Source organism: Festucalex cinctus, chromosome 17 (genome assembly GCF_051991245.1).
Source record: "Festucalex cinctus isolate MCC-2025b chromosome 17, RoL_Fcin_1.0, whole genome shotgun sequence".
In the NCBI taxonomy this organism is placed as follows: Eukaryota; Metazoa; Chordata; class Actinopteri; order Syngnathiformes; family Syngnathidae; genus Festucalex; species Festucalex cinctus.
Window position 1 is genome coordinate 12,654,093 of NC_135427.1, and position 23,138 is coordinate 12,677,230.

At 40.9% G+C, this 23,138-nt stretch overlaps 1 protein-coding gene across 5 annotated transcripts in view; it reads left to right on the forward strand.

The window, feature by feature from the left end:
• Positions 1-23,138, forward strand: part of etv4 (ETS variant transcription factor 4) — a 149,712-nt gene that overhangs the window by 45,347 nt on the left and 81,227 nt on the right. For 2 of the 5 annotated variants that reach the window (XM_077501870.1, XM_077501871.1), the window contains exons 6-9: positions 8,038-8,157; positions 8,526-8,616; positions 8,726-8,773; positions 15,105-15,158. In XM_077501870.1, coding sequence (XP_077357996.1) covers positions 8,101-8,157; positions 8,526-8,616; positions 8,726-8,773; positions 15,105-15,158 — 250 coding nt within the window. In that variant the 5' untranslated portion in view covers positions 8,038-8,100. Of the gene's footprint in view, positions 1-7,438; positions 7,458-7,703; positions 7,837-8,037; positions 8,158-8,525; positions 8,617-8,725; positions 8,774-15,104; positions 15,159-23,138 lie in introns of those variants that run through there. The other 3 variants (XM_077501873.1, XM_077501872.1, XM_077501875.1) reach the window with 3 other exon arrangements.

Consider the following 23,138-nt stretch of genomic DNA (forward strand, 5'->3'; position numbering starts at 1 on the left):
ATGACAACACTACTCTAATTAGATGACACACAAAAAAAAAGAAGGGCGATATTACAATGTACGTTAAGGTGGGCACCACAACCAGCAAGAATGTTTGCTGCCATCTAGTGGCACAAAGTATAAAGCCATTGTGGAACTCCCCCCCACCCCCCGCCCCGCCCTTAAGTTTCCTTTAATTGTCACGAAACATTTTTTTTTAGCAACTTGCAAATTTTGTAACCAAAGCACCAGCTATTTAAAAAAAAAAAAAAAAAAAAAAAAGGAAATCATAATTTTCTCACTACTGACTTACATACTAACAATTTGGAGTACTTCTTTTCAAAATTTAGTTGAGTCATGTTATTCTCAAGCAACTGTAGTCTAATTTTGGCCTACTCAACCCACTTCTAATGAAAACAAGCAATGTGTTGCTGCCAGAATAAAACTATAAGCTGGGCCACTAGATGGCAGCAAACACATGCTGGCCGAGAGAGCTCTCAGCTCTTCAATGCAACTCAACGTTTTTACTTATAGAGCACTTTAAAAACTGTATTGCAAAAAAAAAAAAAAAAAAAAAAATACACATTGGATTTTTGGGGGGGCTCTGGAGAGAAGAAGAGTAAATATGCTTTTTTAGTGTTTTTTTTTTTTTTTTCCTTTCTTAAATCTCCCAAACTTTCAGGTCAATAAATGTCCAAAGTTTGTTGTACAATGTGGATGATATCTTTAATTGACAAAACCCCCAAACAAACCATAAAATTTATAGGATTTTTTTTAACTTCAGAAAATTTACAACAACCTGTTGGATTGTATAAAAACATCATAAATGGGGAAAAAAAAATGTTAGTTTTTTTTTTTTTGTCACAAAACATTCACCAAATTATACCTTAGACTGCAAAATTGTTATTGTAATCTCAGTCGAAGACTTGGAGTTATTTTGCTGTTCGAGTAAGCCAAAGAAGTGCCGCGTCGCAGCGGAAACACATGACCTCACCCCATCAAATAAGGCTGACCTCATCTCATCACGTGACCTCACCTGAGACCAACATTTGTAGAGGGGAGTGCTCAGTCGGAGGTCAGATTTCCCCTCAGAGGAATTCTTAGCATGACATCACAACACACGGAGAAAAAAAAAAAAAATCAGAACAATTGTGGCTTGCCCAACCGCAAAATGATGTTACGCTTTTTAGGTAACGGACAGGAAGTTGAACCTCCTCGCGTGCTAGCGCTGGAAAAAATATATAGAGTGCAGCTTGTATTTGGCGGATGTCATGGTTAGCAGTAAGCGTTTTGGCAAGGCAATCCTCCAGTTTTATGGAATTATTTCTGTATTTATTCATTTAACCGTTTTGTTCTTTGTCTTATTTATTTAAAATGTAATTCCACTGCTGACCGCTAGTTGGTGCCACACTTTTTAAAATTGACGGTGTAAATTTGAAAGAAGTTTGAAAACAGGAAATATTCGAAGCGTCACCTAGTTTTTGCTGAAGATCATTATTGTATGTCAAATCCTCTTCAATCCTCATTTTTATGTCTACAGAAAGCAACGGCAGTAGGTTGATTTTATAATGGACATGTTTGGATTTAATTATTGATGTATATTGTCAGATGATAATCGGTAAGTTTGTTAGTTTAGAACAAACAGGATTTGTTTCACAGAAGGACCGTACTATTACAAGGTTTGCACAATAGTTTTGTCTTATCCAATGCTCTTGCTCTCTTTCGATATATTAAATGTTTGAATATGTTTGTAATCATTTAAGTTTTTAAAGACCTAAAAATAAGATCAATTTTTGATGTTGTGCTTTACCATTTATGATTATAAAAAGAAAACAAACTATTGATGTTATTGTAAAAAAATAAAAAAATTGTGTTCATTGCATATTTGACTGTTAACCATTTTAGTTTCCTCAACCAGTGTGGTCGGATACAGTATGTACCCAAGCGTGACGTCCCTAATGAAATGTCCAAGCCCTCGTCTTGTTTGGGCAGACTTGAGAAAAGAGCTTGAAGCCCCCGGGGTTTTTTGTACTTGCATGGACCAGTTCCCAAGAGGCTAAAATAACTTGCTATTAATGTGTTTTTAACTCGTGATCCGGCGTGGCATTGTGTTGGACTTATGAATGACATCTTTGTGGTCGTCCACAGTGGACGATTTGATGTTGACCTGCCGGGTGGGGAGGACCCCCAATAGACAGATAGGGGGAAAAAAAACTACTGCCGTTCTATAATTGACGTGCTTATTTTGTATCCACACTCTAATTAGCATGTCGTGCTAAACGGGTTCTATATGGACATGTGGGCTGACAATGGAGGCGGGGGGGTTGTCATGGCATAACACACAGACATCAACAAAGGTTCTCTCTGTCTCCTTCTGGTTGAAAGCGACATTGCCCCCCACCACCACAACAGTTGCCTTTGGCGACTCTTTTTTTTTTTTTTTTTTTTTACCACTTCAAGAGCGTAAATATGCGTCACTGTGACTATTTGCACAATTAACAAGCGAGAGGTGGGTGGGTCCAAAGCCTTCCACTGTTATTGTGGTCATCAAAACACAAACCACGAGCACCACAACTAACTGACAAAAGTCACCGTGCCCTCTAAAATCGACAACTAAGTTACAAAAAAAAGTGTAAACAGCCAACCTGTCTGAATTTGCTGAATTGTGACATCACGGGAGTTTCAATCAGTGCACGCTTTGTGCGCTTCCCATCAGCAGCTGAGCTTTGCAGCTGCACGGTGGCCGCATCTCTGGAGTGCAAAGCGGGCTCGCAAAAGCTCCAAGCTGTTGCGCTCACCTGATTGATCTCCGGCTGGGGCTGGACCGAGCCAGACAAGGCCAACAAGAAGCCCCATGCCCCCCAGAACAAACGGGCCAGTGTGCTCTCGGGCGGACGAACCCGGCCTGCAGGTGGCTCGTTCGGGAACAGCGAGCCTCATCGCGTGCCAGCGCCGACTTGTCCTCCACACAATCGAGGCATCCCGGCAACGCCGGCGCTGCTCGGGGAATGACTGACCAGAATTCAATATAAGACAGCATCCGACACAATATTAGAAACACCTGCACTCTCTAAGACAGTCTTTCCCAACTTTTAAAGGGAAGTCGACCCCCGAAAAAAAACAAAAACATTTTTTTGACAATATGTCATATGCAGCCCTAGGGTCTAAATATGGTATGGTTAATGTTGTGTGAGTGTAATATGATTTAAGCAGCAAAATCCGGCAATTTTTATCCATCTCAGGGGGCGGCCATTTTGCCACTCACTGTCGACTGAAGATGACATCGATGTTGCTAAGGCCTCAGGTAACAACCAATCGCAGATCAGCTTCAGAAAAACAGGTGAGCTGTGATTGGTCGTTGCCTGAGCCCTGAACAACATTGATGTCATCTTCGGTCGACAGGAGGTGGCAAAATGGCCGCCCCCTGAAATGGGTAAAAATGGCTGGATTTTGCTTCATAATCATAACTCTTATTCCACAAATATAATATTAATCAGAATGTCATGTTTAGACTAGTGAGGTCACATATATTATTGTCAAGAAATGCTTACGGTTGACTTCGACGTTAAGCCAAGACGCACGTTTCCCGTTTAAAAATATTCACAGCACCAAACAATAACAAACCGTTGGAATAATTGTAAATATAAGTTATCATACATTTGCTGCAATGAAGAATTGCTTTGCTCTGCTCCACACTCACATTCACATAGCCTAGCTATATGATATCTTAACAGAAAATGACTCAAGAAGCTCAAGAACCAGAACATCTAACGCAGCAGAATGGTTAGAGCCAGTCTGCTGAGCCCGCCTGTTTTCTGTTTAGAAATGATTGCAAACTTGACCATACATGTACTCAACAATCTTCCACTCAACATGACACATATAGACAAACAAGTACACTGTCTTCCAAGTTCCAACTATGTTCTGCATTGGCATTTTTAGGTTTGGAACACCTATGTAACTAGGGGCGTGGAAACCAAATAAAAAGGTGAGGAGGGGATTTTTTTCAGAGTGCAGTAGTGAATTGTATCAGTTCCAGCATTGTATCAGTTCCTCTCCTCGCAAGCCTTGAACTGAGTGTCTTCTCTCCTTTTTTGTGTTGCGTTTAATAAACGTCAAACAGGTGAACCTGACACAAACCAATTCACTTTTTTTTTACTCAAGCCAAAAGTCCTGTATACGTTTTGTTTTGCCGCCATTTTGTGGCATCTTGGTGCGAAGGAACAATGTTGAAATAAGTTGAGGAGTTTCATGTAGTGCTTTGCCGCCATCTTAGTCCCAAGAAACTGTTGGAGTAGAGGAGCGTCATGTAGTGAGTTGAGGAGCTCTAAGTAGCATTTTGCCACTACCTTGATGCCAAAGTGTCAATTTTTTGGCATGGGAACATTTGTACCTTTTTCAATCGAAGTTGACAAATATTTTCTTGCATTTATTGATTTGTTTTTCATCACTGGCTTGTGACTAGTGTCCCGTAATTTCAAATCCAGCCGCTCTACTGGATCTCAGCAGGAGTGCGAAGACGAGAAGTGAGTCAGCCGTATAAATATTTTTAATTAGCCTCTCTATTATTAAAGCACCCGAGGGTCTGGCAACATTGTGCCAAGGCACTCCAGATCACCAGTGTTTGACCTTGCCAGGAAGCGCCAAAGCACTACTTCCATACAAGTGTGCTTACAGTATTTTCCAGGTACATATTGTTTGACTGCTTGGCCGTATCTCGGCTTCCTCGGGCCTTGGCACGGCGCTCAGTTAGTAGGGGCCTGTTGTTATTTCGGGTGACACCCCCCCAAGAGAAGAAAGTGGAAGTCGTGCGCATCCGGGCATGCGCGGCCCCACCCCGCCGTTCACACGGGCACTGTTTGCATGGTGGATTATTTTCCGGTCGAGACGCGGCTCGTCCTCCAAACAAAACCTCCCGCGAACGCATGAGAGTGTTTGCTTAAAAATGTGTCAGGAGCAACTCAACCAATCAGTCCTGGACACTTTGTGGTTATTCTAGGATGCCTTTACAGAACAAAACGTGGTGATGTTTTCCACGCTGTCGGAATGAGGCCCCCTTTCACACAGACAGGCATAAAGAGAACACAGGATCCTTTTAATGAGCCCCAGAAAGGAAATTCACACAAATAGAAAAAGGAAAAAAAATGTACCCAAGTAATTGACTAACTTTTAAGTAGTATTACAGTAGTATTTGGGTAACTTTTAGGGACCATTTAGTACATTTTCAAGTGATGTAGATTGACATTTTTAGGTAGCTTTTCGGGAGTTTTTGGGTGACTTGCCATGTATTTCATAGATTATAAGAGTATTTAGGTAATTTTTAAGGAGTATTACTGTGCTGTGACGTCCTGGTTGCTGTGACATGCTTGTCAGGTTTGAGCTCTTATTTTGAAATGACAGGAAGTAGAACACTCAGAAAGCTGGTGGGATTCAGTTTGACTCATTCTCATTGTATACATGCTCATGCTATTATGTGTGAAGCTGTCTGGTAAATGTAATTTTTTTAAAAATATTTTTTATTTTATTTTTTTTGCTTGCTACGCTAGCCATTAACTTAACTTAATGCTAATGTGCCCTGTTAGCTGCACGTATCCTGGCTTTTAGCCTATAGTTATACTCATGCTAACATGCTAAACTTGTACAATTTTCAAATGTTCAAAGGTCGATTCATGCTACTCTAGCTATTAGCTTAACAATTAGCTTTTCATGCTAACTGTCAACGGTACTATTGTGTAGCCTGCAACTGTGATAACATCAAGTAGTATTTAAATTTCAGAGTATTTATGTAACTTTTAGGGAGTAAATTGTAAGATTAACTAGATTCTAATTTTGATCATTTTGGTGATACTTGGAGAGCCACGTTTTTTTGTTTTGTTTTTTTCCAGTGGGAGTAGATGTAGAAAGTTTGAGAATCGCTGATCTAGTCAATGTAAATTCCACTTACTGTTAATATATTTTGTGTTTGTTGCATAGTGAGTCTTTGTAGTTACAAATGTTGCATATTGCGTGTTTGATTTGACGCATTTGGCACTTTTTAGCTCATTCTGTTGCTGCTCGGTCTTCTTGTGTCACTCCCGCTTGGCGTATTTGTCTCCATGGACAGACATGATGGCGCTCCATCCATCCCGCTTGAATCAATAAGCACTCTGAGCCCAAAGTGTCTCCCGTCTGTCTGCCAGTCCGTCCGTCCGTCAGCGCTTACGTCTCTGCTGAACAAGCAGGACGCACGGCAGCGCGACACGATTGCGAGCCTCTGCGCCTCCACCTCATTTGTTTCCAATTGGAAGACGTGATGAAGAACACGTGCGCTTCCAAGACGTGTGCCATGACTCAAAGTTTGTTTTCTCCCCGCCGGACATGTATTGTAATCACGTGTGATGGCTTTCATTTTTGGCGTAAATATTTTATGGCGCCCTGTAAATATGACTCTGTCGTTTCTCGTATACCAACACAAGAGTTGACGTTTAGAAATAGGAACAGGTGACAATGCTTTCATACAGGAAATATGTATTGAATACCTTTTATATATCTGTTTGCATCGGGAATAAAACCTCGTCTTTTTTTCTCCCCCCCATAAAATTATATTTCCAGTTTTAAAGCGACGAACATTGATTTAAAACGTAGAAAAACAATACAACTATAATCACTGGTACATATTTTTTATCTTCTATGAAAGAAGCTGATTGAACAGCAGTTTACTGTGGAGCTGTGACTAACAGTGTTATTTTTCTTACTCAAAACATGTCAAATTTTTTTTGTAAGCCTTGAAAGGTTTAATGGCCAAATCTTTAGTGAGAAAATGTAAGAGTAGGATTTATTTCTTTATTTTTGTGGCCCAATCATATTTCAGCCTCTGTTGCCATGGCAATCTAATCTGCACAGGGCCTTCAGAATTTGTCATTGCCCCATGTGACTTCAACAATATTAACAATGTGACTAAGTTTTTTTTTTTTTTTTTTTTGTTTTTCCCACCAGTGAGATTTCAAGATGATTTCATTGAGGGCCAGTTTGTCTGCATTTTTCATGATTGGCTGGTCAGAGCAAAACATGTTACAGCTAACGTCAACTAAATATATCTTTACCTTCTGTTATGTTCATGTTATTAGATACATATTTATTCTGATCTGCTCCAGGTGATGTGCGTGGCACAATTGCAGACTGTTAAATGGTGTTTTTGTATAGTATTGATGCTTTCTAAATTGTGACGTGATAGTGGTGGATTTAGTCCATGGTTCAAAATGCAACGACTGTCCACTTCCGTCTAGTTCAAGTCAAGTCAGTCGCTCGTTGGTTGTGCAGTGGTGAAAACATTTTTGCAGTGAACATTTGTGCCTTTTTGTTTTTCCACTGAAGTTGCGCTTAACATTTCTGTCGTCGCCGTGCGTCTGTGGACTTCCAAACCACAAGAATGTGCAGCCCTGGGCCCATTTACGTCACGTTCATCGCCACTTTTCCAGCTCACGGAGGAGTGCGATGAGGTAAACAGCCAGAAGAAAAACAAGCCAGGGCAGGTTTTTTTGTGAATGGGACTTTTTTTCTCTCTCGCCTTCTCCCTCTCTTTGTGAATGAAAAACAACTGGAAAGTCCTGCACGGACCTTGCTTCCTATTGAGGCGACGCCGATTGGCTTCTGGGCGTCTGGCCCCGCCTCTTTCTTCCCCATGAAGCGTTGTGATTGGTTGAGGGGCGGGGTTTAGTCTTCATTCACAAGTCACAGCATTGAAACCGGAGCCCTTGAAAGAGGAAACGCACCATTCACGAAACTCCTTTTGGCTAAAGAGGGGAAAAAAATCGACAAAAATTCTGTTAGTCGATGTTTTTAAAGTGGATTTAATCGCTCATGACAGATTTCATTGAGGTAAAGTGGAACGTAAAGTGTGAAAATGGTCACAAAAGCAGAGATGAGCGTGCTGTGCAGTCACTCGCCATCACTTCCCCTCGGCCTTTTTTTCTTCTTTTTTTGTGAATGGAGCTCATTATGCATGCATCCTCCACGCAGCTCCATTGACACCCCCCTTTCTCTCCTCCCTCTTCCTCACCCTTCTTCCTCCCTCGTCAGGCTTTTGCAGGCTGCGCGGCTGTCCGCTCCGCTCGGGCCCAAATGAGCGCAAACGGCTGACGGATGGACCGGAACATGGATGCATACTTGGACCAGCAAGTGCCTTTCACTTTAGCAAACGTATGTATGCTTCCGCGTGCACTTTTGACGCAGACTTTCGCTGCCTTTTGCGCGCTTGTTGTTGCGCTCTTTTGCCGCGCGTGCACGGCAACGACTTCGGACTCGAAACCGAACTCACGCACGCGTCCGTGCTTTTATTTTTAATTTTTGGTGTTAAACTTACAACGGGACCGAGTCAAAGCTTTTAATGGTTTTGGTTGCGAGCGCCAAATGGTCACTTCTCCGCACCTTTTTTTTTTTTCCTCCTAAAACATGTGTTCACTTATCGAACATCTCGACCCACTAAAGTTCCAACCGAAATAGTTTTTACTGTCAAATGTGTGACTTTCTTGTGTCCAAGTGTTGATCTGTCAACGTGTGTTGTGCAGAAGTCTCAAGGAAATGGGCCCCCAAATAGACTGTTGATGGCCGCCAAAAGGAAATACATGGACACAGAATTGCCCCCTCAGGAATCCGAAGGTAAAGTCCACTTTTTTTTTTTTTTAAGTAATGCCCCCCCCATTCTTGTTTTCCTCTGCGGATCTGGACTGACTTTACTGTCTTGTCCCCTCCTGGTTCTGTGTTGTAGACCTCTTCCAGGATTTAAGCCAACTCCAGGAGACATGGCTCACAGAAGGTAAGATTTTATTTGTATCTACTTCCGAGAAGCTGTTATATGATCATTTACAAGGTTTGAATTGTCTGTGTGTGGGGTTTTTTCCCCAATACAAAAGTTGTTGTTGGCAATGGCGATGACAAAAACAGCTTGTAAGTGCACTCATAGTAAGTTTCTCTTGTTTAATATTAGTCGTTAAAATTATTTAATTGTCCAAGCCTCATTTGATGTCATATATTAACTTCTGCTGTGTATTTTTATGCTTGTATGTGCCCTGGATGGCTGTTTAATTTCTTGTTTATACTTGGCAAATATATCTCAAAATGGGGCAGCAAGGTGGTGAAGTTGGGCATTCAAACCTGGACTTCCAAAACAAGTTTGTTAACAGCATTGAAATCTGGAACTGATTGTGAGCGACCAGTCCAGGGTGTTGCCCAACCCTGAAGGACTTTTCTGTTGCTCGGATTAACGCCAAAGATTTTGATGCTGACATTGATAGCATGTCATAGAGCTGATGTTAGACAGCAGATGAAGCTAATGTGTTTTGCTAAATCACTCAAAGATGACCGAACCAAATGTTTTCCCTATGAGAAAATGAAAGGTACGCTACTGTAAGTAAATACACGTACAGTATGTATGGATGAGAATGGAGCCATGTTGGCTTATTGATTTTGGTCCTGCTGGCATATATCACTCATGCCAGCAACATGGAGAACCGGAATGAGGTTGCGCTGCAGCGACTGGTGCTGCTGTTGCTGCTGCTGATGATGATGACGATGGCGTGAGTGCTAATGGAGTCATTATTCCCCTCTGGGTGCCCAAATAAAAGCTGCATGTTGCCCTGTGGTGGGAATAGGAATACATTGCCCTTTCTTGCTTTGCGTGTGGGACTTTTGCGGTGGTGGGAATTATCCAAGCACAAATACTACATCACTTCAAGTAGATTCAATTGTACTTGACTTTAAATATATATTATTCTGATCACTTTTTACTTTTGCGCACTACAGAACACTTGAAAACAGAAATGAGTACTTTCTACTCATTACTTTGTCAAAATAGGCTCACTACATTTTTTTTTTTTAACCTCAGCGGATGACACCGTAAAAAAAAAAAAAGGCTTAGATAAAGAGAGGCCAAGTCAAACTAAGTCATAGGCTAAGTCACGATCTTGAGTGACATTTTGAACCCTTAAGAGGCACAAAAAATAGCATGAATAGCAGCAGCATAATTAATGGTAAGATGCAACTGATTCGGAGAAGCAACAATGTTTAATCAGAAAAAAATAAACACGTCATGTCTATTTTTTGTTGTTGTCATCATTAGCTGCATCAAAAGCATTTTGCTTTTTCAGTTCACAATGTTCACAGAGCAATGGGAATACGTTTAAAAAAAAAAAAAACTACTATCGAGCGCATAAATAGAAAGTCATGCAAACACAAGAGATCCACAACTATTGTGACTCACTATTGCTTTTCTAATAGTCGTCTTCACAGAGGTAAAAGAATATATGTAAGTTAGTAGTTTTGTCTGTACCTTTTTGTGTTCCGATGTCTGTCGCTCCAAACGTTTTATAACAGCTTAACTTCCCTTTGCAACCTTAATCCTTGTACTCGTCTATATAGGACTACACTCATTTACTTATCTGCAACAAAATGAGTCGTCAATTCTCAGTCTAGATTTCAGCTAGTGTTTTTGGAAAATTGCAATCCTTGAGAGGTGACAGTTTTTGTGTGCGTGTGTATGAGAGACTACAACTAGGACCTGAAACTACAAAGCCAGTCACCTACTGCTGCTCTTTTATTGCCTCTGGTCTTTTTGTCTTTGTGTCTGCCGGGATGTTGGTGTGAAGTGAACGTGTCGCTTTCGACGCCGCATGTGAAAAGGCCCAACACCGGCGCGGGGATGTCATTGTCAGTCCGTTTAAAAAAAAAAAAAAAAAAAAGGTTGCTGTGTTGGGCCAGTGCATTTAAAGTCAGAAGTCATAATGTGTGAATATTTTGAAATTAATAGAAATGTCAGGTCAATACAAAAAATAGTTAATATTATGTAGAATGTTGAAAGAACTGAAGTAAGGCTAGCATATTATTTACAATATTCACAATATTTTATTTTTTTGCAATTTCCAAAATGAATTTTTAAATTCTATACTATAAAACATAAATTGAGGTTTGAAACACAATAAGTAAGTTTCATGTCAATTTTTTATTTTTTATTTTTTTTTGAGAATTAAAAATATATACTGGGTCATTTTTTTTTAACTTGTTACAGCTTATGGGCTAAGTTTGTAATTTCAAAATTAAGTTAAAATAAAAATATTCTTGATCGTAAATTTTTTCTCAATATTTAAAAACAAAAACAAAAAAAACTTTAGATCTTGTCAGTTTTTACGTGGTACATAACAGGAGGCTTATAAAAGACTTGGTACTGCACCCACCCTCAATAAAAACAAAACCCACACACTCACCTGTAAAACCGCTCACGCCATATAACTAAAATAAACAGCAAAATGTCTCTTTGATGGAAAAACATGATCGAAATAATTACTCTGGACTTGTGACTAATCATAGTTGTGATCATAAGTTAGAATAAAAGGTCATGTGACGTATTGACTTATTTTGGTAATCACATCCTATCTGAAGCACAGCAAAGATGTTATTTAACTTTAAATAGCGGCTTGAGCGCAGACCTTCTCCTTTTCCTGTCGCATTAATTAAAGACTTTATCTCCAGCCGTTGCACTTGTGAGGCATTTGCCCCGATTGTAAACGCCAGGGAAGCTCCGGGGGATTTTTATTTTTATTTTTATTTTTTCTTCCTCTTTCCCCATTATGGCCATGATGGGGAGGAGAGCGGAAGCGGCGGATGGCGAATGTCGGGGGAAACTTGTTGCATCTTGTCTTATTGGCCCTCAGGTTTAGACGCCCAGGAACTCCCACCAGGGAGGGAGGGAGGGAGGGAGGGAGGGGGGGGGGGGGGGAGCTCGTGGGTGTGCGTGTTGTCTTAAAAACACACTTTCCTTCTTGTGCTAACTTGCATCTCTAAGTTCCTGGTAGCATTGAAAGTAATGATATTTTCAGGTATGTTTGATCATTTTTAAGTTACCATGACAACAACGGATTCGGGGATGCAGATTTTTCGTTCTTTTCTTCTTTTTTTGCTTAACCTTGCACTGTATGGTGTCAGTGAACTCAACTGCACAAAATGCAGTAGAATACAGTGGAGACAAATCGGTCTTTCTACTTTTAGCAGTGAATCTCAACCTCATCATCATGATGGATGTGGTTCATGATGAGGTCTAGTGTCCCTTTGCCTTCTCCGTTCAAACTATCTGCTGATGATTGGCGGATGTGCGCAGCTAAATGTCGGGCCCCTGCATTTTGTCAACCGCAGCCTCCTCCCCTTTCTCCCCCCAAAAAAAAAATCCAAGCCAATCCTGAGGCCAAACAGTGGCAACTTAGCGACTAATGTTGTTATTTGGTTGCAGTAGGCCGCAGGATTCTACGTTACATGAAAAATTGATGATGTGTGTCTGAACTTGCCACAAAAAAAAAAGTGTCATCCGGTTTTCTGCGTACAGTCAGGAGAAGAAGTGTGATGACAGGAAAAAGTGAATGATTATATTAAATATCTGATTTCCTCTTTTTGTGCTGGCCTGTTGTTGTCCGTCTTGCACTAATGTAGACATAAGCAGGACTGAGACAACATAAGTCAATAATTTGGAAACCTCACCCTGGCTAAATTTAGGTTTTCATACTTTCCATTAGGGCTGCTCGATTATGAAGAAAATAATAAGCACGATTCATTTGGTAATAATTGACATCACGATTAGGACAATCATTTGATTTTTGATACAAAACAAGAAAATGTTTACATTTCTTCGAAACATTATAATTATTCAAAACCAAACCAACTTATAAAATTATTTTAAAATAAAAAAAGTGCAAATGTATACATTTAAACAGCTCAAAATTAGGATTAATAATTTTTCTTTTCTTTTTTTTATGATTATGCCGACTTTGTAATTATGGAATATAATAATTAAAATTGTAATTGAAGAAATGAAATGGAATTAGAATCCGTTTTTAAAAAGTCCTCTTGTTCACAAATTAACATGAGACAAAGACGATGACAAGTGGTCACTTGTACCTCAAAGTTCGTTACTGAGCTTAGTGTATCATCAGTAACTTACAGCAGAGACTGGAAGACTCACAGAAAGGTATAGAAGAGGATGTTCTTAGAAATATAGCCAACTTTTCACAAGTAGTGTGGTACCCTAATAGATACATAATAGATAGGCCAAAATAGAGACAAAATATCTGTGCTGTAGTTTACAAATTTCTTTCATGTCTGGGGCCACGCCAGGGTTAAGTTTGAATTCATGACCTGTTAAGTTGGGTTCATGACCGTGAGGTCAAGTGTCTGTTTTGAACTGATGTAACCATCATATAACAATCATCTAGTTTCAACTAGTTTTAGGCTATGTGATGTCAATCTTTAATCCTTTAGGTGATGTCTGGACCTATCCGATGTCGTTCTTTCGTCCCTTACTTGCTACAACCAATCAGATCGATTCACTGTCTGTAGGTGCAGTCTGAGAATTGTGTGTGTTTTGCCGGATTATTGCTTTCTGTCCTTCTGTGCAACTCTCTTTGTTTCTCGTCTAGTCAAGTTTGTTCTACGCCTCTCGATGTGAATAAATAGTTCAAACCTAATTTGTGTCTGCGCTTTAGGATCCAACTTCCAGCACGACAATTTCCACACGATACATTTGCTCATATTTAGTTCAAATTCTAATCGAATCCAGTTTGGCGGGCAGCTGTTTATCGTCACTGCAAAAATCCAGACCGACTTAACAAAGCTGTTCTGGCTCAACTGGCGAGGAAACGTGCCAGGCGCCGTGACAAAGCGCCGTCTCGGATGCCACTTGTCACTGTCGTGCTGACTTTGTTTAGCCAAAGTCGCGGTGGCCTGGATTGTGTCCGCATCATGCGTGAAGAAGCGCTGGATGAAATGATGGACCGAGAGGACGTAGCAAAGCATTTTTATATCTTAAAAAAAAAAAAAAAAAACAGGGTGTGTGTAGACTTTTAACAGCAATGCTTGTTTCTGTAGATTTTGAGGGACTTCAGAAGAGTAATTGATGCACACGTGCGACTTCCTCGCCGCGCTTCGCCCTTTCAAAAGCGTCCGATTAGTGAATGAAAGTCATCCCGGCTGGACGTGAATGAGTCCAGTCAGTGACGGCGGCCCAGGTGCAGGCCGCCTCAGACAGGCGCTATTGTGCTATGGGGCTGGCGTGAGGAATCCCCGTCCATTCACAATTGTGCTGCGTGGACGCCGGGTCGCACACACGTGCAGGTTGGGAATGAGTGCCATTGCGCCGCTGTGGGGGGGTTGCGGAGGTCAGAATCTCCTCCCCCGCCGGGCCGTAAGCTCGCAGGCATGTTTGCCGCTCTCGAATGAATGAGCTAAACGCTGAGAAGGATGATGGCCAGAAAGCTTTTCATGTGACTTTCCATTGCGTTGCTCCTTGCACTTACATCACAGCAGCCAGGTGGGGTGTTTCAAATAAGGTTTCAAGCCTGGGTTGTGGTTTTAAGTCAGGGTTGAAGCTTTCGGAGTAGAGTTTCAAGCCAGGTTTTTGCTTCAATGAAGAGCCTCAAGCATTGGTTGTTGTTTCAAGCCTGTGTTGTTACAAGTTTAGCAGTAGACCTGCTAAAGTTTTCGAAATGGGTTTCAGGCTTGGATTAGCGATACAGGTCAGCTTTAAAGATAGTTTTAAGACTGGATCATGATTTAAAGCCTGGAATAAGGTTTTAAATTATTGTTAAAATCAGGGTTCGTCTTTCAAGGTAGTGTTTCAAACCAGTGTTCGGGTCACATGTCATCTTTTAAGTTGAGTTTAAAACCTGGGTTAGGGTTTTAAAGTATGGTTTCAAGACTGGGTAATGCTTTAAAGGCTTTGATTCGGGTTTCAAAGTTTAAGTTGGGGTTTCAAGTCAGTCTTCGGCTTCCAAAATAATGTTTCCGGCCAGAATCGTAGCTCCAGAGAAGAGTTTCAAGATCAGGATTAGGCTTACAAATCAGATGGGTTACGGGTTTAAGGTTGGGTTTTTAGATGTTGCGTCAAAGTATGGGTTATAGTTTCAAAGTAGGGTTCTGGTTTAGGATTTCCCAGTAGGCTTTAAGTGTTTCAAGCCATGGTTTCTTTTCAAAGTTGAACTGAGCACAGAAACCTCCAGTTTGTTATATAAACTCTGATGTTGAAAATTCACAGGGACGTTTTTTGAAAATGTTAATTTCACATAAAAATCTGTTTCTTTGAAAATAAGTTTCCTCTCTTCTACTTGCAGCTCAGGTTCCTGACAGCGACGAGCAGTTTGTTCCGGATTTCCACTCGGAGAACTGTGAGTACTTTGACTTTCTTTGTCCTCTCAGAGCTTATTTCTCGACCAGATTGTTTTTTTGGGTCTTTTACCCCGGAGATTTTATTGTTTATCTCATGTGATCTGCTGTCACTGGACTTGCTCGTGTTGTTTCTGGCCCGCTGTTGGGATGGCGAGGTCAAACGTGGGCCAGCGGAGGTGTCAGCAGGGGGCTCCGTGATTATAAAAACTGTGCAGAAAAAAAAAATGATGCGGTGTGTTGAGATTGGGGATGTTCACGTGTCACGAGTGGCTCTGGAATGTATCGCGCGCGGTGACCAGCGGGTCACCGTAGTCTCTCCGGCAGACAAAAGCCAGGACACCAAACAAACGGCCTCGGTATTGTGCTGTGCTGCCCGCCATTTGCATGGTATTGAAAAGCCGAGCAGGTCCGGCCCAGGAAACCGGTAAAAAAGCGGACTCAGGTCTAAAGATGGGCCTTTGTGCTGGTGGGAAGATGTAAAAAGCGAAAGCAAACCATTTGAATGTGCTTCCTTTTTGTTAACAAAGGCGCTTCAGGATCCAGGCGGGGTCGCGCGCCCTCGTACAAACATCCATTCATGTCTTTATGAAACATTTGGCAGAGGTGTGGGACTCGAGTCATATGACTTGACTCGAGTCAGACTTAAGTTGGCAATTTTAAGACTTTTATTTGAATTGAACTACATGGGCTCCATTTTGGTAGTAGACGGGTGCATGTGTGCTCGGTGTAAAAAAATACAATTATCTTGGGCTTTCCGACTGCACCTGACGATTTGTTGACTAAAAGGAAACTACTCTTTAGATCATATAAAAGCTGGTCTAAGTTGTGGCGCAGGTGATGCAACGCAATTTTGGTGGATTTGATCGAGGTGTAGGCAGAATTCATCCGTTTTAAAGCCCACAAAGACAGGTAAGGTAACTAAATTAGCTGAGGAAGGTATGCTAAGGTAACTTAACAGATTAGCATACATTTAAAGGAGAGGACAATAAAATTGACAATATGAAGACTGGTTTGGGACTATTAGAAAATGTAGCGATTGTGAATGAGGTAGTACAGCAACAGTTACTAAGCTAGCTGGCAAGCTAACACGAGTGCTGGCACTGAGTGTGAAGTGGCTAATGTTGCGAATGTATGGTGTGACTCAGCAATAATTTGATGACTCGACATTTAGTGGGACTCAACAGGAGCTTTGGAACTTGCTTGAAAACTTAAAGACTTAAGACTAATTTACCACTAATTTTATGTAACTTAGTCCCACCTTTGGCTCGATGGGAACTTTGAAAGCAGTGACAGGCTTCGACATGGGTCACAGGGACATCCTGCCCCGCCGTCTTTTGTGTGTAAACACGGCGCCATTTAAACCCGCATGTGTCACGATCCCAACATGACACTTACCCGCCCGCAACATTGTCGCCGTCCATTAGGCCACAAAGCGCCGGAGGAAGCGCAGATGAACCCGAGGGCACACAGGGGTCATGTCTACTTAACCCCCTCCGGCCCACTCGGCCAATCGTCTGTCGGCCCGACGCTAACTGCTGACCCTGCCGTGATTTGCGGGGTCACGGGGGCTCCGCTTTGACGGGCACTTCATTTAAAGGCCAAGGGACGCTTTGTGTTGACAGGCAGCGTCTCTGCTGCTTGGTCACTCCCGACTCTTCAACTTTGACCATCGACTTTAGTCACACCAACACAGAAGTTTGTTGTTGTTGTTGTTGTTTTTTTTTTTTTTTTTTTTTGATTTTTTTTGGGGGATATTTTTTTTTATTACACAATAGCATCTCACAACAAAAATCAATGGTAGTAAAAATAAAAAAAAATATATATTTTACTGTGTCATAAAGTTAAACGATTACTCATGAACAAAGTTTTGTAAAAGAATCAAACGTTCTGCCTAATATTTTGAAATTACCATAATTGTATTATGCCCAATATTAGCATCAACTTTAAAAAAAAAAAAAAAAAAAAATCCATATCATGCCGGCCCTTAATTGTTTTCATTCCGCCTTTTCTGCTCAGGCTTCCGCTTGCTATTCTTTGTTACGTGTTGTTTGCAAGCTTGTCCTCGCTGTTGCTTCATCAAAGCCTGCTTATTGGTTGTTTCCTTTTATAGTCAAAAAAACTTTGTTACGATTGTTGCCTTTGCAATCTTAAACGCTCAGAATGGGATCAGTCTCGATCCGCTGCCAGGAGTTAAAAGTTCAACCATTATTGAGATTGAAAGACATCTGTGCAGGTGACTCACCTGTTATTGAAACGAGCATGTGTTTGCGTATGAAAGCATAAAGCCAGACTCTAATCCTGCCCGGCTGGAGTATAATTGATGCCTGCGGACGAATGCGGCGCCTCGGCGAGCTTGTTTACCATGTCTGCTTGTTACCTGCAAGGGTGTGGCCTCCAACAGGGTTAAAAAAAATAAAAAAAATAAACCAACAACACTTAAATAACAGAGTGGAATGTCACACTGGGGGATTGTGCAATACCTGCCCATCTGTTGAATAGATCTCGTCTGCTGCCTCGCTCTAGTTGAGCTAGCGTAGGCTGCTGTGGTGCAAAACGTATTTGAATAATCAATCGGTGGATTATTTTTTTCTATTTATGATTATTGCACACATGCTTCTCTGTAGTTGGCTGCAGGCTGTGAAGTACCAGCTGTTAGGTGACCGATTTTTCGGCCGATTATTAACACAACCACATCCCATGTGGGTTCAACACCCTTGCGTGCATCATTAAGCCGCAAAGTCCACAAATATGTGAAAACTTTTTTTTTTTTTTTTATCATAATCAAGCTCATGACTTCAATTAATTCACAATTAATCGCAACTTTTATATCTGCACTAAATGTACAATAAAATGTACAATTTTTTTATTTTACTAAGTTTTGATACTCCTGGTAACAGTGGTAAAAGTGGAAAAAATGTTTAATAGAAATATGGCTGCATCTTTTAGTCATTTATATAGTACTTTCATAGTAATTCATAAAGTTGAGTTAAAATTAAAAACATGAACTGTAAAAAACAAGTGTGATTGATTTGTGTTGGTCATTTTTTTCTGCCACTAGATGGCATAATTGCATTTGTAAGACGTTGGTGACAGCTTCGTGCCTTTTTTTCTTTTCATATTAAGTGCTATCTAATCTTTAACATGAAGCAACTTGTGAAATTTTGCACATTTTTTAAATTGCATTTTTTTAAAGTCTTGAGAAGTATACATGCGTTATTATTATATTTATTACTGCTAAATTTTGACGTGGACGTGTTTTCTGCGTTGCGACTGGAATTCTCCCGTTAAAGGCTTTCCATGCAAGGTCATTAATCATGCATTAAAAATATGAATGGCATTAAAGGGACGTTCAATGAACTCAAAATTAACGCACTAAACGCCTCGTGAAAGCAATAAAAGAAATATTTTTCCTGCTGTGAAAATGCCGTGTCGTCCAGAATTCAGAATTTTGTTGCGTGTGGAGGTCACAAGCCGGCATTCACCAAAACGCCGAGGGCTCCTTCTTCTTTGTTTACACTCGACGCGAGCCATTCATAAATTTTCTTCCCCGCCTGCGTAAGAGGAAGTGTGCCTCTCCGCCGTTTGCTCCTTCGCTCTCCATTCATAAAAAAAAAAAAAAAAACTACAGGCCCCCCTTTTTCCCGCCCTCATCCTTCTTTCCAAGTGGATACTCCAAAGCCCTCCCTCCCTTCCTGTGTGTGAGTTGAATTCTCTACTCCTTTACACGCACACGCACACACAGAGTTTTGAGTGTTCCAAGATGTGAACTAATCCAGTGATTTCTGAGCTGTATGGGACGATTGTTTGGTTTTGTGCCTTGCAGTAATTACGTAGGAAGTTGCGGCCATCGAGCGCCGCTGCACTCCTTTTCAGGGAGAGAATGCGAGAGAGGCCGAGGGAGAGCAAGGAGTCGCGGGAGTGAATGGCAAAGAAGGCGAGCGGAAGCGGGCGTCGAGCTGCTCCCAACCGCTCGTCTTCACAACCGGGATTTTTGCCCGTTTTTTTTTTTTTTTTCTCCACCTCCCCTAATAAGTCCCCCCTGAGTGGAGGCAGTCGTTTGTACTTTTAGTTTTACTTTCTAATAATAATAATAATAATAATAATAATAATAATAATAATAATAATGATAATAATAATCAATGGAAAAGGAGCTAAATGACAGCAATTAGTGCCCCAAATGGCTCATTCTGAAGATGTTCTGGTTCATTCATGCAAGGGTTGTCATACAGAAAGATAATGGCGGCCAGGTGCAAGCATGCCCATATTTGGCACTGGTTGCTAAGCTACCTAGCAGGTAGTAGCCTATTTCAAAAAAACAAAAAAAAAACATGATTCTGACATAACTAAATAGAATTAGGGTTGGGTATTGCCGCCAATACGATACGTATCACGATACGATACGTTTCACAATACATATGTATCCCAAGAAATGATCTTCAAAGCGATACGTATCCCGATATTTTACATTAATTTACTCACATTTTATAATAACAGTCATATTAAAGGATATGTTTATTATGCTGAATGACAAAAATATTTTTTTAGTAGCTCTTCTGGTTGACCACCAAGCGGCATGTTTGGTCTAAATGTGTACGCACTGCAGAGCAGGGAGCAGTTTTCACACACACTGTGAAAATGTATTAATAGGCATGAGCCGATATGAGCAAAAATATCAAAGTTTTAAAATTACAGCACTAAAATGTGCTTATTTGAAATATTTGGAGAAATAAAAACTGCATTATTTTCATGCAACACATTTTATTTCCTTTATTTTTTTAAACAAAATATAGGAAAATTGGTACATTGAGACGCTGCTGGTTTTTATTTTTTAGGTACAATGCAAGCTGCAAAGCCAAACGTTAACTGCCTATTTAAAGTTTAACGAGCAATATCGATTCTGACGCCTCCGTACCGATACGTGTATTGTAATGAGGCTCGCAACGATATATTGAAGTATCAATTTTTTTGAGCACACACCCTAAATAGAATATAAAGAAATTTAATAGCTTTTGACATTTTTGCCGCAGCAATGTTAGTCGTTCTTTGTAGAGTATAAAGAATATATGCTCCTGAGTATTATTATGTTATCTGTCTATAGGGATACAAGTTTCGTTAGCACTCGAGCTTTAACATGAGCGACGGCTCGTATCTGGGAAAACTTGAAATTCCGGTTATTTGTATCTCAACACCAATCAGATAGGCCCAAAGCTAAGATAAGGAGGAGTAATTGGTTAATATGTACTTACAAAATATATGTGACTTATCAAGTTACGGCTTTTGAACCCACATTTGGGAGTCATTTTATTAATCAGCTTAAAAGGACGTAACTCCGAGGCGGGACAGGTCGAGCGCCTCCCTCCTCTTTCTCCTCGGGAACATGCAGCGCCGACGTCGTGGTCGTCTTTTTCTTTTTCCAAAATAGAGGTGCTACGCAACAGCAAAAAAACCCAAAAAAACAGCCAGGTGCCTGCCAGAAACACGCGTGCAAATCACCAACACGACGCCTCTCCGTGGCGCGCTTTGAGTCCTCTCAAGTCGGCGCACACATGAAGTCTTCTCGCACGCACGCGCACATGCAGCGGCGGTTTTATGAATGGGCTGCTTGTGAAAAGCCAGCTGAGGTTGACGAGGCCTCATTTACGACACCTCAGACGCTTGTTTTTGGACTCACTTTTTGTGTGTGTGTGTGTGTTACATCATCTTTTGACGTCATTTTGTCATTACTTATAATGGTTCCAGATATTTTTTAAATTCTTCTATTATTTGGTACATTTGAGGTACCTTGAGGTAGATTTTTCTCAACTTGGTGTAAAAAAAACAAAAACAAAAAAAAACTCTTAAAATGAAGGGAAGAGTTTATCATTCTAAAGACCTGTAGTGTAGTGCTATGCCGCCATATAGAGGCATCTATAGAGTCTTTATGTACAGTAACAAATCAGTTGTAGAAAAGGCCTGACATGTTTCTTTCTTGTCCTGGCTTAAGCAGTTCAAGAAGTGGTGGCAGCATAATTTATGAATGGACAAAAGTGTGTGCGTGTAGGGGGGTGTATGTTGCGTGTGTGGCTTCTCTTTCTTTTCCTGGAACCGTGGAGAAAAGGCTCATGATCATGATGAAGACAAAGAGGCGACTTCCAGTGGAGTTGTCATGTGCAGACGGATGCGTTCAAGGGTTGTCAGGAAAATTGCCTTGAAGCTTTAGTTTCAGTCCTCGTTTGTTTGTTTGTTTGTTTTTTTGGCACACAGTAAGATGAGCTGATTTTGGCCACCATTCCTGTTTGACTCCTGTCCAGTCTACACACGCACCCGCACATACCCACAAATGCACGTGATTGTTTTGACCTGCTGACACAAGCCGATAGCCGTGCTGGTGTGGAACATAGCAGAGTGTTACGCATCGATCCTCAGCCGCCTCCTTCCCCCAAGCAGAGCAACTGATAGATGACTTGATAACGATAAAGTGCAGATAAATCAGCTTGAAGAAAGAGAGTATTGAGACACGTGCGGGTCAAACGTGTCATGAAGCATTTAGAGATCTCCATCATGATATTGATGGGGGGTTGGGGGGGGGGGTGAGAAGAGGATGAGCAAGAATTACGGGCTGCTAATTATCAAGCCAGTGGACTCGTATGCTAAATTGAAGACCTTCCTAAGTCATTTTTCATTATTTTTAGCTGTATATGTGTTTTGTTTTGTTTTGTTTTACTTAAAATTCATTATTTGGTGCTTAGGTTAAGCAAGTGGCAAATCAAGTCATACAATCTTGCTTAGTCACAGCATAGTTGCACATTAGCGACTTAGCACTCAGTAGCTGTACTTATGCTAGCTCGCTAACAACTGTTGTTGCTGTACTCTTAACACATTTATTATTGTTGATAGTCCCTAACCAATCTCCATATTGTCCTTAACTTTATTGCCTTCTCAATGAAACACATCACCAACATTGAGCTTAGTTAGTGTTTGACCACCTATTAGCTAGGTAGCTAGCTATTAAGTTAATATAGCTTAAATGTTTAACTGTAATGTATATAAATTACATTTTACATATAAACTAGCTTTTTATACAATACGAGCTGTTTTTCTTAATTAAAAATGTGTAGTGTTTGGTCACAGGACAAATTAAACTTGGAAGTCAAGCTACCACTGTCCATTGTGGCCGTATATGACACAGCATACTGTTTCCCATATAGCTAAGCTAACGTTTGCACCCCAAAACTCCGCCAATCTCCCTCCCAAATCAGCTCATAATATCATCTCAGTAATGTGTGGATACATCAATTGCTACGTTAAGAGTCGGATGGTTATATTGAGGGCCGGGTTTGAGGAGTCAATATGGTGTCAGATTAATTACATCCCTACTTCGCCTATAGCAGGTTGCCCCTCTCACAGCGATGTATTTGTACTGCGATGTGAGCGTCAGATTTACAGCTGCTCGATGGCCATTTGTCAGAAACGCAAACGCGGCACATTTGGAAGTGAAGTGGACAGCGGGGAGAACATGTCAGAACGTTGACACATCACGTCAAAGGCTCTTAGGCCCTTGCGGGCTTTATCACCCTCTTTAGTGTGGGACGCATCCATAACAGTCGTCTTCTATCCTACAAAAGAAACAATAATTTACAACTTAATGATCTCCTGTAATCAGAGGTGGGAAAAGTACTCACAATTAAGTAGAAGTAGATACTTGTGTGAAAAAAGGCAACATCGATGCTAGTTTTGTTAGGTCCTCCATGGTTGCTTTGCATTGTGTGTTAGCATTAAGCTAGTGGAGATTCTTAAGGGAGTGTTTTGTTGGTTTATACTAAAAAAATATACATTGTTGTAAGTTTGGTTGCTTTGAAGCGAGCAGTTTTAAAAGCGGTTTATGACAATAAAAAAATGTAAGAACAGCAGTCAAGTTGACTTGAGTCTGTTTACGTAAATACTTGCCAGCGCTCTCTGTAATGCTGACAGATGTGTGGCGACACGCTCGGGCAAGTCGG